General features: G+C 42.6%; 1 protein-coding gene across 13 annotated transcripts in view; it reads left to right on the forward strand.

Annotated features, from left to right (window-relative positions):
- LOC310922014 (kelch-like protein 13) overlaps positions 1-17,891 on the forward strand; it is a 137,343-nt gene extending 119,452 nt beyond the window's left edge. For 12 of the 13 annotated variants that reach the window (XM_083882296.1, XM_083882293.1, XM_083882295.1 and 9 more), the window contains 2 exons: positions 4,019-4,132; positions 5,718-7,531. In XM_083882296.1, the coding sequence (XP_083738422.1) occupies positions 4,019-4,132; positions 5,718-6,205 (602 nt within the window). In that variant the 3' untranslated portion in view covers positions 6,206-7,531. Of the gene's footprint in view, positions 1-4,018; positions 4,133-5,717; positions 7,532-15,987; positions 16,041-16,416 lie in introns of those variants that run through there. The other variant, XM_083882291.1, reaches the window with a different exon arrangement.
- The last annotated feature ends 498 nt before the right edge of the window (positions 17,892-18,389 follow it).

An 18,389-nucleotide genomic window follows, 5' to 3' on the forward strand; every position in this document is an offset into this window, starting at 1 on the left:
TGAGTAGAGTTTGGGGTTTTTATATATGGGCTTTTCCTAAGCACTTTAGGGGATGTTGGGTTGTGACTAAACCATAGATTCATTCATCACACTGCACTAAAGACAGAAAGAGAAAACCACCAGGCCAGTTACCTGTTCTTTTGACCCTCTGCCCATCAAGTTGGAAGGTATTTATTTTCTAGATGCCCTCTATGATGTTGAACCCTCCTTGTTTATGTAAAAACTTCCCCTGTGAGTGTGTGTGTACATATATATGTATGTATGTATATAAAGATAGAGCTAATGTATTTTAAATGTTGTTGATTGATATGCACCAGTACCCAGTTGGGCTGTTTACTGTTGGAGTAGTATTGTGAATATCAGACCAGAGCATGAACTAGAGGACCTTTTGTGCAGAGGCTTATTTTGGAGTGGCTCCTTGGTATGCTAGGACAAAATTAGTCAGGACTATTTAACCAAGTCAGCTTGGAGTTGTACAGGAACAAGCTGTATTACAGAAATAATAAAATTAAGAGCTGGGTTTTGGGACATCACAGAGTTGCTAAGTGCTGCTGTAACAGACCTCAAGACACTTTAGAAGCTACTGACAGAGAAAGGTTAAATATCTGTATACTCCTCAAATAGCATCACAAATGGCACTATAAAATGAGTGCAGGCTGAACTACCCTTGGGACTGCCAAAACTTTGTCTTTTTGAGATTGCTTAATTCTATTAAAACGAGGCCTGTCTTCCTTGGATTATGGTAATGAACACATCAGAAGTTCTACTGTTAAACATCAAGCCTGCTCTGAATCATTCATGGTGTTGGAAGAATGACTCCATCACTCTCACTTAGGTGCATTAAAGTAGCAGTTCTAGAGTGTTTTGTGACCTCTGCTCTGTCTGGAGATTTTCTAGAAACGTCTCTCTTAAATTATGGGGCACCTTTAATAGCTGGAATTTTGATTTTTTTTTTCTTTTCAGTGCAGAGGAATATCTGGCTAAAAGAGAGAATTTGAATGACCTTGCAAGGTAACAAGGAAACAAGTATATGGATCAATCTAACAGCAGAGTAGGATTTTTCAGCTGGAAAGTGATTAGCTTTGTTTTAGAGCACAGTGGATGTGAAATTTGAGTTGGAATAGTTTGTCTGAAATAGTGTCAAACAGTACTTTAGCTTTACTAGGAACGTTTGAGACATTTTTGAAGCCACATCAGAAAGTGAGGGGTCTTGGCCTCAGCATCATCCATTCTCAGATAAATAATATCTTTACAACATGGTGATAGTGATGGTGGTAATGGGTACCAATTCTGCATGTTTTGTCTTCACTTGCTACAGGGATATTTTGGCTATGGCTTCTCTCTTAAATCCAGTTTGTAGTGCAGAGTGAGATAAAACTGTCCAGCGCTGAATGTCACGTTCATCTGAGTGCTGCTGGCTCTGCAGTTGCTTTGCACATCCTTTGCTCTTCCTGTCCTTGGAGCGTGTTAGAAATACAAGTTCCTCACCTAGGTGCAGAGTGGAAGCACTTTGGGAAGGGGAATGCAGTTGTTGTGGAAGCAGTAGAGTGATGGTTTTGGGGCAGAGGAGGAGCGAATGGCAGGTTGGAAGGGACTGCTCTTGGGGTGGAACTGGGACAGCTATAATTACTTGCACATCAAATCTGTTTCTTTCTGGTTTTGAAATTTTTGCACATCTTTGCTTCTGATTGCTAAATAGAGCAGAGTGGAAAGGAGCTTTCCTTTTAAAAAAAGAGTATTGGAAGGGATGAACATGTTTACAAGAGCCAGTATGGGTTTATTTGGGGATTGGGCAAAAACTGCATGTGATGTCAATGTGGTACTGCACAGAAACACAACTCACAGATTTAATTTTAGGTGTCATTTGTGGAATCAGTTCTTTGTGCCTATACCTTTCTTTGGGCAAGAGAGTGTCTCCAGCATCACTGGATTTATGGCTACAAGTCCTTGATGGGATACAGAAGGGCCTGCAGCATATCGAATGGAAAAGAATACAATTTTTTTAAAGAGGAGATTTCTGTCTTTATTAAGAAAACCCAAACAACAAAGGCAGATCTCTTAGAGTAGACTTGGGAACTTGCCCATATATTGGGCAGATTTTTAAAATCAAAAATTTGGTACATCACCAGTACTGCAGACACACATGACTTCAGTTACTTTGTATTGGTTTATTATTTTGTCCATCTTACACATCCCTGAGAAGGCAGAACTGGGAGTCCTTGTGCAAGGCACTCTCACAGAACCAAATGCATTTCAAGATTTCATTACTATTTTGAAACAGTTTCAAGAATATGAAATGAATAATTTTATACATGCAAATCAACATATACAATTTGTTTAGAAGAAAGCAGAAATTTAGTATGTTTTGCCCTATATCATGAACTTAATGTTCTGGACTGGCACTTTTCTGCATTTCATAAATTTGAAGTTCAGCTCCTGGGTGGGGAAAAGCTGAAGCAAATCCAGTGTGTTGTAACAATTTAACAATTCTTAAATGCAAAATAGATTTTTTTATTTTTCACTTCTAGCCTTAGATGATGCTGAACTGGCAGTCAAACAGTATTTCTGACTTCTGTTTTCAGTGCATGTACTTGAGACACTAATTGCATAGAATTATGTATTATCATCCTGTTTTGCAACAATAAAGAGGTTATGCAGCAACTAAAAGAGAATTCAGGTCACTCTAATGTGCTCTATACTAATTTTTTTAAGACTGGGGATTTTTTTTTGTAGACCGAGACCATAGCTATACTCTTCAAAAATGATCCAGAGGATCTTATTTTAAAAAAGCTTTGGAGTTAGGGTGAGGTGCCTTATATTCACTATGTAAGAGTTACTGTCTGGTGTTCTTTACTGGCCTGGTCTATAATTCTGTAATTAGGCTTAAACTAACACTAACTAGGTTCTGCCTTTATAATGGCAAGTTTCTCAGATTCTAAGGGTTTTTTCACTCTCGGTTGATGTGTAATCCTGCACTGTTAAGTCACCATCACTGATTCCATAGAGCTGACTCAGATTTTCTACCCTTGATTCAATAAAAACCTTGTTCTAGAGCAAGTAAAATGCCACTTTTTAAAGACAGTTTCGATTTTTCTATGTATAGTTCATAAGCATCCAATAAAGATTAAGCAGTCTTTAATTATTTAAAATGAGATTTGATTTGTCTTTAAGATAACTTAATTATTGACAATTGCTCTGTGCATCATAAAAACACTATATTATGGGGTTTTTGAGGATCTTGTGCCTCTCTGATCATACTGCAGTATTCAAGCTGCCAATACCTAGAGCTTGCTCCATTATTGAATCTGCTTTCTATTTGTATTCCCTGTGCTTGTTGTACGCCCTTTTCCTGCAACCTGCATCTTTCCCGTGTTATGTCAGAGAGAGGTTTCCTTCTCAGGAATCCATTCTGCACTGACTCCTGGGCACTGGGTTTCTTCTTAACTTGGTACTGTCCTCTGTGATTTCTGATCTGATTAAACCCTTAAACGTTTTAACATTCCAACTCTCAGAGAAAACTGCACAAATGGAGTTGTACATCAACATAGGCACTGCTTATCTCCTTTCCAGATTCAGGGATGTTTCAATTTTTTTGTTTGCTTTTTTAAGCTTACTTTTGTAAATTGATGTAGTGACTTGCGTATGCTGTGCTGTATGTTGCTGTGCAAATCCTTAATAAAACACTGCAATACAATAGAAAATTAGTCAGCAAGGGACAGTGTGTTCTCTCAGCAAGTTTGCTGATGGTACAACCCAGCTGGACACAATTCTATGCAACCTGTTCTTGGTGACCCTGCTTTAGCAGAGGAGTTGGACTAGATGATTTCCAGAGGCCCGTTTCAATCCCATTTGTTCTGTGTTTCTGTGATAGTGCTCAATAATTCCTTTGAGACTACCTCAGCTGAACAGTGTTACTTGCTGGCACTTCCTCTGTGAATGTTTCTGCCACTGCACTGAGCTCAGCACCAAACTGCCATGCTGGTTTCAACACTTTTATGCTCTCATTTGTCTCCAACAGCCACTGTGGAATGTTACAACCCCAGAATGAATGAGTGGAGCTACGTGGCAAAAATGAATGAACCCCACTATGGTCATGCTGGAACCGTGTATGGGGGTTTAATGTATATTTCAGGTAAATCATGCCTGTGATATCAACTCTATGAAACAATTACTTATCTAACTTTTCCTGTTTCAGCAGGAGACAGTACAAATTAGTCTGTGGTTGCAGTAGGATTGCTATGGTATCAGTAGTGATGCAATTTCATATGAAGTCAGTCAAATAGCACATACACTGCAGGCTCTGACAAAATTATTGTAGATAATATTATGCTTAGTAATTGAATAGCTCTGAATTCCAAAGCAGTTCCTCACTTTACCAATCAGAATAGTTTTTATATATGTGTAGCCACATATATAAATTTATATAGCAACATAATTAAATACAATATTGTTATAATATATAATTATAATTGTGTATAACAGTATTAAATAATTTTAACATAAATTATGATATGATATAATATAGCAATGTAATTAAACACACCCTCCCTATAAACTTTGGAATGCACTGGAAATTTTATTGCTTTAAAGAACAACATTTGCCTTCATTGAGGTAATAGAAAGGGCTAAGTTCCCATGTTAATCATATTGTATAAGTGATATCTGTACTTTTCACTGTTTTTTTATTTGGAATATGCTCGGTCCTGTATGTCACTCAGGTTGTAGTTTCATTACATTTTTTTTTTCCAAATGGGTTGTCTGAAAATCGGCTATTAGCTTAATTTTTAAAGAAGATTCAATCTGTCTGTCAGTGATCATTGCAGAGATCACAGGCCTATATTCTCCTACTGAAATTTTAAAGGATATCCTCTTAAGAACTAAGCTGAAATTCAGGGCAGGAGGTGGGACAAGATTGCTTAGCTGACAAGAACTGGTGGGGAGATGTGCTGGAGCAGCTTGATTTAGGGGCCCTTGTTCCAGTAGACTAGGAGGAATTTGCTTTAGAATTCACTGTAAGATACAGGTGCTTATTATTCTGTGAGCAAGTCCATTGAGCTCCTAATTGCTGTGCTGTTGTCAGTTGTTTTGCCCATTTTCCTTGTTTTACTGCAGGTGGCAAAAGCATGTGCTGTCTGCTGTGGGTCTTTTTCATGTAGATCACAGAGATTTTTCTTTTCCTTTTGTCTTGAAGCTTCTCCAAATGCTTTTGCAGGGAGCTATGGAGAAGGTAAATGTAGAGGGAACCATAGGTAACTATTACCTGAAGAATGTTTGAAATCTCTGTCCTCTCTCTATTCACTTGAAGTTGATGAAAAAAGTTTTCTGATGAAAATTCTACAATGTGATACTTAAAACAGTGGCATAGCATCAAAATTTGAAAGGGAAATGAATTCTTGATGGTGAGAAACAAAACTAGCAAACTGAATGAATGTAAGCAAAGAAATAATTTTGCAAAATAGAAGCATAGGTAACAGATTTTTGTTCTTTTAATCTGCCAGTATCAATTGTGTAATGAGGTGCAGTGTGAGACATGCCTTCTGTCCATATTCCCATTTAAAGGAACAAATGTTGTTTGAAATGGAGTACTTCTGTGATAGTAATCTAAGCTAGAGTGAAGAAGTTTTAAGGAAGATGGGATTCTTTCAGTAAAATGTATTTTTTGTTATTTAATGCTTATTAGGGTGAGCACTACTCTAACATGTGTCTTGTTTCTTTAGGGGGAATTACCCATGATACTTTCCAAAAAGAACTCATGTGTTTTGACCCTGACACAGACAAATGGACTCAGAAAGCTCCAATGACAACAGTCAGAGGTCTGCATTGCATGTGTACTGTAGGAGACAAGCTGTATGTTATTGGTGGAAATCACTTTAGAGGAACAAGTGATTATGATGATGTTCTAAGCTGTGAATATTACTCGCCAGCTCTAGACCAGTGGACTCCAATTGCTGCCATGTTACGTGGGCAAAGTGATGTTGGGGTTGCTGTCTTTGAAAATAAAATCTATGTTGTTGGAGGATATTCTTGGAATAACCGGTGCATGGTGGAAATAGTTCAGAAGTATGATCCAGAAAAAGATGAGTGGCATAAAGTATTTGACCTCCCAGAATCTCTTGGTGGCATTCGAGCCTGCACTCTCACTGTTTTCCCTCCGGAGGACAATACAGGATCACCATCTAGAGAGTCTCCTCTTTCAGCACCTTAGAACCATCCCTTGACTCACGATGTAGTAACACTTCTGCACTGCATCATGGAGTCTATTCTTTTTCTTCAGTAGTTTCTGTTAGGCTTAGCCTACATCATTTCATATAATTACTGGAAAAAAGAAATAATTTTGGCATTATTTGTGTTGTTTCCTTGGCCTAGAATGTCTCTCAAGTGGTTAACAATAAAAGATGTATTCGCCTGAGCCAAATGTTTAACAAATGAGAGGGTATTGTCTATAAAATGTATGAACTAGGTACATTATTAATGTTGTATGTTGGGTGTGAAGTACCTTATAGCTTACATTTGAGAGCCCAGTGAGTCAAATTTGTATTGAACATGTCACTAAATTTCATGTTGAAATCCTTTTTCCTTTCAGTTTTGACTGCAGATTACAAGGGTAGGTAGATCACATCAGTTCTCCAAGGCAGCAACTGACAGAACGAGAGGACACAGTCTCAGACTGCATCAAGGGAAATATAGGTTGGATATCAGGAAGAAGTTTTTCACTGAAAGAGTGATTAAGTACTGGAATAGTCTGCCTGGGGAGGTGGTGGAGTCACCACCCCTGGACGTGTTTAAAAAAAGACTGGATGTGGCACTCGATGCCATGATCTAGTTGAGGTGTTAAGGCTGGGGTGGATTCGATGATCTTGAAGGTCTCTTCCAACCTACACATTCTGTGATTCTGTAATGTGAACTGTCTGAAGGTTGCCAAGGGACCTGAGCTTCCTCCCTCTTTACACAGAGTATTTTTGACATATCTGTTTACCTACCTGACTTTGTGGGTGCTTTCAGAGCATATGAAGTTTCTTAGGCAGAGGGAAGAAATAAAATAATTTTAAAATATTAGCACTGTACAGGAGCTGACCTTGTAGAGGCCAGGAGTTTTTTATAACATATATCAAGTGTTTTTCCTAAGTCAGTTGAATGATGCTTCAAACAAAACATCCTAAACATGTTTGTGGTTTTTAATTTGGGTTTTTTTTCAGGAATTGGCTTCCGCTTGCATGGGAGCACACACTATTAACAAACGGGAACTCAGTGCAGTTGTGCATTCTGTTGTATGGCTGTACTGAATATGGGTAGTTAAGGGCTAGAAACTGCAACTTAAGACACTGAATTTGACCAAATGGTTCCATCCGATCAAATTTAATCTACCTTTTCTCCTTTGCTGTTAAGATAACTTGCATAATGTGTCCTCTGTATAGTCTCAGTTAATAAGATTATTTAGCACAAAGTGCAGCTTCAGTGAGAGCTGCTTTTGCTCAGTGAACCTGAACTACCGCATTTTACCTTCTTTTGTTCAATAAAACTTTTAACTGCAGTTACCCAGTCTAAGCTACCTCATTAAGGTTTTCTTCCTCTGCCTCACTGTCTCCAGGATACGCATTATGTATATCCATGTGGGTAGATGAATTTGCTAGGAAACCAATGCAGAAATGATCCTAAATGGGTATTTTTGACCTACTTTTAAGAAACTATTTTGGTATGATGTGTTCATTTTATTGTTAGGGACTGATGAAAAAACAGTCTTAATGTTTTTTCCTTGGAGAACTGCTTGTGTGCAGCTGTGCAAATTCACAGGAATCTTTACCTGCTCAAAATACAGTGCCCTGCTGACAAACTGCAGCTCTGATTATGCCATTGTGCTTGTTCTGAACTTCCCATGATGTTACAAGTCATTTTGCTGATGAACACAGTCACAGGGGCATCCTCTGGGGAAAACTGTTTAAACCAGCTTATTGTGTTACCTATTAATAATAACCAAGTAAAGCTTAATAGACTTTTGTTGGGAGTTTGCTATTTGTGTTTTGTCCCTGCTTGATGCATCAAGCAGCTGGATTACTGTGGTGTCAGTTTTGGAAGTACTGATATTTATTCCTTGTGCAGTTTACTAGTAATGGTCACTATCAAAATCTACATGTAAGCTTTAGGATTCATAATTGTTTTGGTTAAAAAGCAAAAGCAATTCTTCCTCTTTAAAAAATTGAAGTCTCAATTCCATGTCGCTGTGCAAGGTTGTTGGAGGTGGAATAGCGGCACCAGTGTATACTCCTGGAAACTGGCCAGTGAGGATAAGTTGACTCATCACCCTAAGAATACTTTTCCTTTGCTGTGCAAAGCACTGGATAGAAAAATGTTGCTCTGTCTTTTAAGGATTTGTCAGTCATTTAAGTGTCACATGCTACTAAATTTCTTTTCCAGCTCAAGAGACCATGTTTTAGACCGTGCTTGAGTTTAAATCCCCTGAAATCCATATTCAGTGTCTCTTTTATTAATTAAACTGAAAAGTACTTGAAGGAGTTGCAATCGCTTTAGAATAATGTAAATATATCCTGTTCTTTGTATGCTGGGGATGAGGGACACTGTCGTCTCTGAATTTCTTGCCTTCAAGTGTTTGAGTCTTTGCAGCAGCTTCTCACGCTGCTTCATGTAAACAATATTGTATTCTTAGAAATTATCTGTATGTTTTGCATTCTTGTTCTCTGAGAGAGAACTTGACTGATGGTCATATTGACCAATGGAGTCAGGAGGTTGTAACCTCCTTGGGCCAATCTTGGCCCTCTGTACAAAATGTATATAAGCCTTTGGAGTCAGATAATAAAGAGCATTCCATGTTTCACCAAGCTGCTGCATGCTGTCCTCTGTGAAGGTTCACTCCCACGTCTCAACGTGTTGCCCCTCTAAGGGCAGGGGTAACATCTGGTGACCCCGCACGTGTGAGAAGAGGGTCCCCTGTCACAAGTGGTGACCCCGGACGTGTGGGAAGAGGGTCTCCTGTCGCATCTGGTGACCCCTCCATGTCTGGACTGCAGCTGGGTCACATCTGCTGACCCTTTGTGTCTGAACGGCACATCTGGACACTGTCCGTGTCTGAACAGACTCCTGACGTGGGAGAACAGGTCACACTGGTGACCTCCGACTGCGAGAGAACTGCACGTCAGTGGACCTCTGTGCCCAGTGAGAGACTGTACCTGCTCTGCCTGAGGCAATTGTGGTAAGAGATAATGATCTCTAAACCCTCCTCAGATAAGGAAACCCTCATGTTGGACCTTTGCCTTGAGGTCCTGAGGAGAGAAGAAGTCTCCTTTCCTGGAGATGCTCTCCAGAAATTGTTCTATTATGCTAGAACTCATGGGGTTTTTTGCAGCCTTGAAGAAGTTTTTTCTACAGCAGAGTGGAAGTCTTTGGGCGACTATCTGCTCCAGGTTTTCTTTGCAGATCGCAGTGTGAAGCTTTTGGAATTGATAGCGACCTGGAGCAGGCTGGAGAAGGTGCTGCCTAAAGTACAGCTTTCCAGCTCTGAGGACAGCTCCAGCCCCATCGGGCTGAGTGCCAGGGAAGACGATGGAGTCATTCCTCCTGTTCCTGCCCCTCGGAGACGGGCGGGACAGCCGACCCCCCTTCCTCGGAAAGGTAGCAGCTTGGCGGGAAGCCTGCCTGCACTCAATGCACCAGCTGAGGCAGGCACGGGGTCTTCTGTAGAGCAGATCCCTCTCCCACCCACGCCGTATTGGCGCTGGAGTGTGGAAAACCTCGGGGCTTGTGAAAGCCCCGCAGGACCGGAGAGATCAGCGCTCCCAAGCCCCGTGCCAAACAAACGGCGGCGGAGGCCAAAGATCGCCTCCCCCACTTCCTCCCCCCGTGCTTTCCTGGCCTTGGAGGCGCCGGGAGCGCTCTTGGATCGGGGGGGCGGGGTGTGTTTCGTGGACTGTCCGCACTGTGAGGCATCGGTGGAATGTTACGTGCGGCGGGGCGGCGCGGGATTGCGCTGTCCCGGGGCGCCGGGCAGGGCGGCCATGCGCCCCCGCGGCGGGGACTTACACAGGGCACACAGTTCTGTGCAGTTTGGCGACAAGCCAAGTGCCCCGCCAGAGCGGGGGTGGAGACCTGCCCAGCCCGTCAGCGGCGGAGCGGCCCCGAGAAACAGCGGGGCTGGCCCGGGGCGGGCAATGCAGCCAGCCCAGCCCCCACGGGGGGGGGCGGCCCCAAGGAGTGAAGGGGCCAGCCCAGGGCCACCGCGCATGGCCCCGGAGCGAGAAGAAACCCCCCTGCACAGGCCGGTGCCGCACGTGAAAAGGGGCGGGCCGGCCCCAGGCAGCGCGGTGCAGCCGGGCAGCGCAGGAGCCACAGCCGCGGCTCCGCTTGGGAATGCAGAGCTGGGACACCCTCCCAGCCCCCCTGCTCCTCCCAGTGCCGATCGGGGCACTCCCCCTGCACCTGTGGGGGCAGCACTTGGCAAGCGGGACACGCCTCCTGCAGCGCTGCCATCTCCCCCCGTGCGGGGTCGGGGCCACGCGGAGCGGGCAGCAGCCGCCGGTCCGAAAGTGGCGCCGAGGGACACGCCCCTCCCAGCGCAGCGATTCCCCCCCGCGCCAGGCAGGAGCAGCGCGGCGGAGGCAGCTGCGGCCGATCTGTCAGTTTTAAAGGGACAGAGCAATCACAAGCGGGTGTTCCCCCGCTGCAGAGGATCCTGGGGTGCCGGATCCCCCTCAGTCTCGGATCATGTCCCAGCCGAGGCTGATGCTGTGGGCGGCCGTGGGTCAGCACGGCGCCCCCTGCAGGGCAGGGATGGATTCCCCAGCTCTGTGGGTGCGGTGAGAAAAGCTCTCACCCCGGTCTCTGTGAAACACACGAGACGGGAATCAGAGGTGGATGATGCCGCATCTAATGCTCAGGCCAGCAAGACTAATGCTCAGGCCAGCAAGAAACAAAGAAAGAGAGTGCAAAAAAGAGGAATCACTCCCTTGTTTCTTTGTGGAAGGTGTGGACGGCCGAATTACATGGCAGATGTTTGCAAGGCAAGCCATCTGAAAGGTCAACCTCTGTCAAAAGGGCAGTGGGGTGCAAAGAGGAAGTGTGCTCAGACAGAAGAGTCTTCCCAGTCCCCACAGCTGATGGAGGTTTGTTGGGAAGGTTTAATCCCACACCCACCTCTCCCTGTCAGTGTCCCTGAAGGGACCAGAATTGTTTAATTTGTGTTTGAGTTTCTGTTCACAGGACAAAGAGTCGGTGGTGAGAAGGCAGTTGCTCTGAAGTATTGAGCTGCCTGGATTTCACTGGACTGTTGCTCTGATCAGAGACTGTCCTGGAACAATTTGGAACGGACATTGCGATTTTTTCCTTTGCTGTTTGGCAGCTAGAATGGACTGTCTTTCAAGATCCATTCATCGCACTTCGTGACTTGTTTGGGAGCTGTTGGACCAGGATCATCTGGAAATTTCAACCAGTCCTGGGATGTTCCTGTGTTCTGCATCGAAACAGAACTCTGGGGACTGAAGGTTTTTTATAACACCTCCAAAAAGCCAATCCTCAATTGTGAATCTGAATGATTGTTTTCTGTGATTCATTTGTATCCTGCAGGTATCACTGGCTGATGAATGTCCAATTCCTTGCACGTTCTGGAATGGGTCATTTTTGCCCCATCTGCCACAAGGTGGCAAAATATTGTTTGAAAAAACAAACAAACAATCAAAACTTTTTTTTGTTTTGTTTGAGCTAATTATTGCTCAATTTCAGCCAAAAAATGGCAATCAATCATTTTTGTATGAGCTCATTGCTCAATTGATAAATGCAGGCAACAATGCTTGCAAATTTGATGGGTGCAGATTTTTGTAAAATTCATACTCTCAGTATTATGGGAGGAATTTGATTGGAGCTTTGCAAGCAGTGTTTTTCTGCCAAATGCTCTGGAGCCATGAGCTGTTGCGAGTGGCAAGAATCCTTTGGATTTCTTTTTTTGCGGCCCAAAAATATTCAGAAATTTAGTGCAAGGGCCCACTGTCTTTACAGATGATTTGGGAGGATGAGATAGGCCAGTGTTCCTTGGAAGGATGATTTTGAGGGCAATGTTTTGGAAGCCCCTGAGGATGGGCAGCCCATTTGGTATTGGGACTGCTGTCATGGCATTTCCACAGTTTTCCCAGAAACTTTTTCATTTAGTCACGGATTTAATTTCTGTGGTCGACATGGCACACAGATGGGTTGTTCAATTTAAAGGGAGTCAGCAATGTTGTTTGTTCCATTTGCTGAAGAACCTTTTGTTATGCCACAGAGGCCTGGTTCTTCAAAAACAAAAATGGGGAACGCAGGGTGAAACCCCGCAAATTTAATTGGCAAAGGCTTTGCATGCCATGGAGCACCTTACAGGTGCCAAAGAATTTCACTAACCCTGCAATGTGAAAAGCAAGAAACCATGACCGAATGAAGGTCAACAGAGGAGGAACCACTGGTCCTCCCATGGGAACAGAAATTGAACTGTAGTTCATTTTCTTTTTTCCTTTTTTCTTTTTTTAAGGTAAAAAGGGTGAGATGTCGTCCCTGAATTTCTTGCCTTCAAGTGTTTGAGTCTTTGCAGCAGCTTCTCACGCTACTTTATGTAAACAATATTGTATTCTTAGAAATTATCTGTATGTTTTGCATTCTTGTTCTCTGAGAGAGAACTTGACTGATGGTCATATTGACCAATGGAGTCAGGAGGTTGTAACCTCCTTGGGCCAATCTTGGCCCTCTGTACAAAATGTATATAAGCCTTTGGAGTCAGATAATAAAGAGCCTTCCATGTTTCACCAAGCTGCTGCATGCTGTCCTCTGTGAAGGTCCGCTCCCACGTCCCAACGTGTTGCCCCTCTAAAGGCAGGGGTAACAGAACACAGCATTTAAAGTGGGTATCTTCACTGGTATTCTCTGTTTGGAAGAAGCTTAACATGGCTTCTGATCATTCTGAGGTGGTTTAAAGCCAGGATGTCAATTTTGTGTCTGAGCCTTGAATAGCCAGGAGCTGGTATATGGCCACAGTGTTGAGGGTTTTTTGTTCTTTTTTTAAGTGACTCATTATCTGTTTTATGTAAAGTGGAATAATTATTTTTGAACATGTTGTCTTCAGTGGATTAAGTGTAATGCTTCAATCAAATTAATCTTTGGGTTTTTTTTCTTTTTCTTTTTTTCTTTTTCTTTTTTTTCTTTTTTTTTTTTTTTTTAATCTCCCTCTGGATTAAAGTATTTATAATAACATTAGTTAACATTTACTCTCTAGGATTGAAAAGCAAACATCAGACTTGCCCAAAACTGCAAACTGGTTTCTTCTGTAATGTAGTATAAAATGACTTGGTGTCACTGTGTCTTTCTTAACCATAGCATAAGAACCCCTTTCCATCTCTGAATCCACAGCTGTAGATATGCACATGGATACAGCAAATACCCATCTCCATTTCCAGTCAGGCTGCCTCTTCATAAATCCTCGATTCTCTCATATTGAAGTTGTAGTACTTAAATCAGAAAAGCATCTGGATAAAAAGCAATTATAGCTATTTGACTTGGATGAAATTAAGACTACATAGTGTGCCAGCTGGGAGAGCCATGGGAGCTGTCTGCCCTCTCCCAGTGATGCAGACACACACTGCAAAATTCATTCAAACTTTGCTTTTTTGGTGCCCAATTAGCAGCAAATGCCAAAAGCACTCATTTCCATATACAATTTGCCCAAAGGCCCATATGATATCCCTGCAAAACCCAGTACTCTGGGTCCAGACATCTGAGATGACATTTCCCTTGGTCTGTGTTTTGAGATAGGACAAGAACAATGGGGAAGAAGACCTGGGAAAATCCAGATTATGTAAAGTTTCTTTGTCCTTTTAACATCAGAGAGTTCATCATCTGCAGATATCCATTTTTCTGTGATTCCTCTCCCTTTAGAAAGCTGTAAAGTCCAAGACCCTGGTCCAGGGAAAGCAATTCCTGCCAGGATCCAGCCAGTCTTGTAACTTCTTGGGATAATGGAGTTGTGCTGAAGGGATGAGCACTGGTGCAGCAGAATGTGGCTGACAGCCTGGCTGTGGCTCTACAGGCCCCTTGGGTGGAAGAATCACTTTACCTGTTCTCATGACAAAAGTGAGTTGTTTTCTTATAAGCAATGCTATTTTTCAATTGCCCATTCTGCTTCTGAGGGGTGGGTTCTCTAAGGAGTAGCATTTTAGTAAGTCAGAAGCTCAAACCAGTAGTCTGGTCCTGTAGTGAAATAATGGCAATCATGGATTCTCGGATTTAGGTTTTCTTTTCCCGAGATTCCGGGCTAGTGGTTCAAGTGGGTCTTTTTTCCTCTGAAGGCTTTGAGCCAGGCGCGAGAATGAAGTGGAGTCTTAAGGTCTTGGTTTTCTTGGTTTCTCGCGTTGTTTATTAATTCTTATCTTACAATTCTCTGTGTCCAGCCAAGATGTTCACAGCAGCTCAGACATGATGTGACTCTCCCTGTGATGGGAGGTCACTCTGCCTTTATACAGATAACTACATGTCTCTTATTTACCATTTCATACCAATGCCTGGTATCTATACTAGAAGGGTCATTTCTACTTTGACCCAATCATCTCAAACTATCTTGTGTCCACGTCACTGCAGAAGATGGATGCCAAGGGAGAAGGAGAAGGACTCAGGGCAACACCCTAATTCCTCCATCTTGTTCCCCTGCACCTACATTCTAAAAACTCAAAACTACAAAATTTTCCACCTGGTGATAAACTACACTACTATCTGTTACACACTTGTGACTTGTAATTCCTCTCTGTGTTGGAAGTTTTTCCCATGGACTGAAATTAAAGCCTGTGTCCTCCTGGGCTCTGTGCCAGGGTCTCAAACCCCTCTGCACAGACCCCAGACCCTCTTTTTCTCGGGTCCCAGGCCTCTCTGCCGAGGTCTGTGACCATCCAGGGCGCCCAGAGGGTTGCCCTGGACTCTGACAATGGATTAGGGTTCTCCCTAAAGGCTTACAGTCTTAATCTGATGGGCTGGTTGGACATCAAAAAATAATTCGATACCACAGCAACAAGTGCAGTACAAATATCTGGAGAACTTTCTAACCAAAGAGTTGGGGATGATCTGATCAGAAAAGATCATAGCACTTTTCTTTGCAAAGTTCATTCTGCCTACCAGAATTGTTGTTCTTTCTTAATCTGCCCTCCAGCTGGTGATTACCTCACCTTTACACTGCTGACTGACTCTGCCAGTCACTGTTTTTTTAATCCTTTGGTTTTGTAGATGATGTCTCTGTTACTTCCTCTGCTCCTGATCAGAACAGATAAAGCTGAGGCTTTTTTAGTGGCACTGTCCTTACATCAAGAGAGAAAATAGCCCATTGTTGATAAATCTATTCATAATTCAGCTTGTGCATTCTTGGAAATATATAAGCAGTTTTAAGCTAGTGAAAGGCACGTGCATGTTGCAGAAGTAATGTGTGTCCCATTTCCTCCTGGCTTGCACCTTACGTGGTATGTGGAGGGTTGTGTGCAGTGGTTACCCAGAGATCTGGAGGGAGTCAAGCTCTCATGTGGCACTTTGCTTCCCATACTCTGTGAAAGTGTTCTTTACTTGCACACCTTATGTAGCTTATCGGGTATTTTTTCTTTTGTATTTTAGTTTAAATGTGAATAATGATTCTGTGTGCGCAAATGTGGTCAGAAAAAAAAAGTCTTAAAGGGCAGAGTTATACTTTGCTTAATTGATGCAGTTTTTAGTCCCATGAGTATTGCAGGACCCATTCACCTGTGAAAAGGTAATTGCAGTTTGAGAGCAAGCTAGGAAATTTGGATGGCTTTCCTGCCTGTCACCAGTTCACATGTTCTTGTTGCCAGTCTTTTACAGGTCATTAAGTGAACTTCTTTTCTCGGTCTATAGGCTCCATATTTTGATGGCCAGCTCTGTTGGACCTGCTGATTGCCCACTCTGGGGAAAATGTGGTGAGATGTGTTTTCACAACCTTACTGAAACAACATGGCTTGTTTTTTTCAGGAATTCCACCATTAGTGACACACAGGAGTCCTCCAGAGTTCTTTAATGACCAGGTAATTTGTATAGATGATGTAGCCCGGATAACCTGGGAGTGGTGCTACAGCAGGAGCCATAAGTGGCTGACATTCCTGAGGGGGTGGTCTCCTGTTACAGTTCTGCTTGCTTTATTTCGGCCAAGGTTAGAATAAAAGACACAGGAAACGTAGAATCGAGTTTGGTCTTGGTTGTTTTTTATATCTTATCTATTTACAGTATTTACAGTTTCACAAAGTGTGAGCTCCAACTTGCCAGTTAAAGAAATGTGACAAAATGGAGACCTTCTAACTTTTACCAAGGCTATTTAAGAGTTGTTTTCTTATAAGAAAATGCCAAAGTGACACTTATTTATGGTTTTGACCCAATAATGACCATTTGATGTTCGCAGTGCAGATATCTTTCACCCAATTAGAGAAAGCCACCCAGATCCGTGAAGAAGACGGAAGAAGAAGGTGAAGAAGAATTCAGACAACACCTTGAATCCTCCATCTTGGCCTACACACATTGCTATATACCAAAACCCTAAACCTAAATTTCTACCTTGTGAGATCACACAACACTACTTTAACTACACACTCACAACCCCTGTGCTATCACACAATCTCGGAAGCCTGTTCCAAGACCTCAAGTCAAATGCAGTGTCTGCTTGAGGGTCAGCACCCCTCAGCTCAGAAAGCTTGAAATTTTCAGCCTCCAGGGTTCCAACAGTCTCCTACTATATGTATTACTTTGGCTCGACTGCTGTTTTTTTCCCCATCTTTGGGAGTATTTATTGCTGTTGTTTGAGTTTTTAACTTTTTATTTATGAGATGAGTAATGCCTCTCTGGGTCTGCAGTGGGAGCAAAAGGTTCAGGTGGCTCTTTCAGAGCTTCACGCTGTCAGGCTATCCACATGGTTATTAAACCCTTTCTATCTGGAGCTCTGTTTCCTAAGCATTTAGGAGAAATCGTTCTGCAATGTGAAAAAATCTCAGATGAAAATGTGTTTGGGACTGGAAGAGAAATGCATATTGTTTTAGAACTTTTTTGTCATGGTTTAGAGGTTAGTTTGGACTTTGAGCTCTCACAGACTGAATAGGGAGTGATATATATATAATTTTTTAAATAATTTATAGTTGGCTTAAGTGAGTCAAAGCTCAGTTGTTTGTACCTGCTTGCACTCTTGGCTGGCCTTTTGTTGTATTCTCTCTCAGACCACAGCATTCTGTGCTGTCTGGCATCTGTTTCCTTTTGTAAGAGCACCTCCTGTCTTCCCTGCTGCCTGTTGATTGAGTTCCAAAATAAATCTGAGCTTGGATTCTTACATCTAAAGTACCTGTGGACCTAAAGACCATGTGGAGCTGTGGATTGAGGGCCATGACTTTGGAATTTAATTCCCCACCAGCCCCTCACTGCTTTGCAAGATGTTCCCAAACCCAACTTAAATCTGTGTGCAGGAGGCAAATCTCTCAGGCTGAAAATTTTAGTAACCTGGGCATCTAACAACCACCAGAGTGTCCTCGTCCCCTTTGCAAGGAGAGTTGTGCATGCGAGCTGCTGAGTGGTCTGGAAGGGGACAGACACAAGAACTCCTTTGTTAACCATACTTTTTGTTGGCCTTTAATTCTGCTCTAATTCTGCTTCCTTCTGTGCCCAGATGGAGATCATGGGAGGGAAGGTCAGGGTTGGGTCACACTTTCCAGCTCTCAGTAGAGAGCAAGTTTGTTTATTCTCATCTGTCTGCACAACACTGCAGGAAAAAACTGTAGGAGCATTTCAGATTTTAAACATTGTTTCACAGAACAGTATTCATTAATAAAGGAAAAATTAGTCTGTTTTAACCTGTGTTCCTCTTAACCAGGATTGTTCCAAAATACTTGGCTTCTGTTGAATTATCAACTTTGCCTTTACCTCCCTTGTTCAACATTACTGTAAAAAAATTGCTTGGTTTCTTTTCCATTTGTTTTTCATTGCTTGTAACCTTTTCTTAGAAATGCGGAAATGATTTTCCTTACGTGTTTTATGCACTGAAATAAACACACCACTGATCACCTGTGGGGATGCTGGAATTGTTTTATAGGTTTTTAGTTATAAGTTTGGTGTGGTTTGGACTTTAACCCTAGCTAGATAAGAGCCCCTGTCCTGGAATGTTCTTATCAGAAGTTGATAAGAGTTTCCAAGACAACCTAAGCCTCTGCCTGGAGTTTGGTCATCCCATTGTCTTTTCCCCCATCACAATGTATATTCTCCCCCCTCCTGTCCATCAATCTACCAGGCCCAAGACCTTCTGAGAGGTGTTGGACAGTGGTTGGTGGATCCCCCAAGACCCCACCCCAATTTACCTGATTTGTTGAAGTTTGTGTATTGCATTTGGCATTAGCCACCTT

This window comes from Zosterops lateralis, assembly GCF_965231275.1.
Source record: "Zosterops lateralis genome assembly, chromosome: W".
Taxonomy (NCBI): Eukaryota; Metazoa; Chordata; class Aves; order Passeriformes; family Zosteropidae; genus Zosterops; species Zosterops lateralis.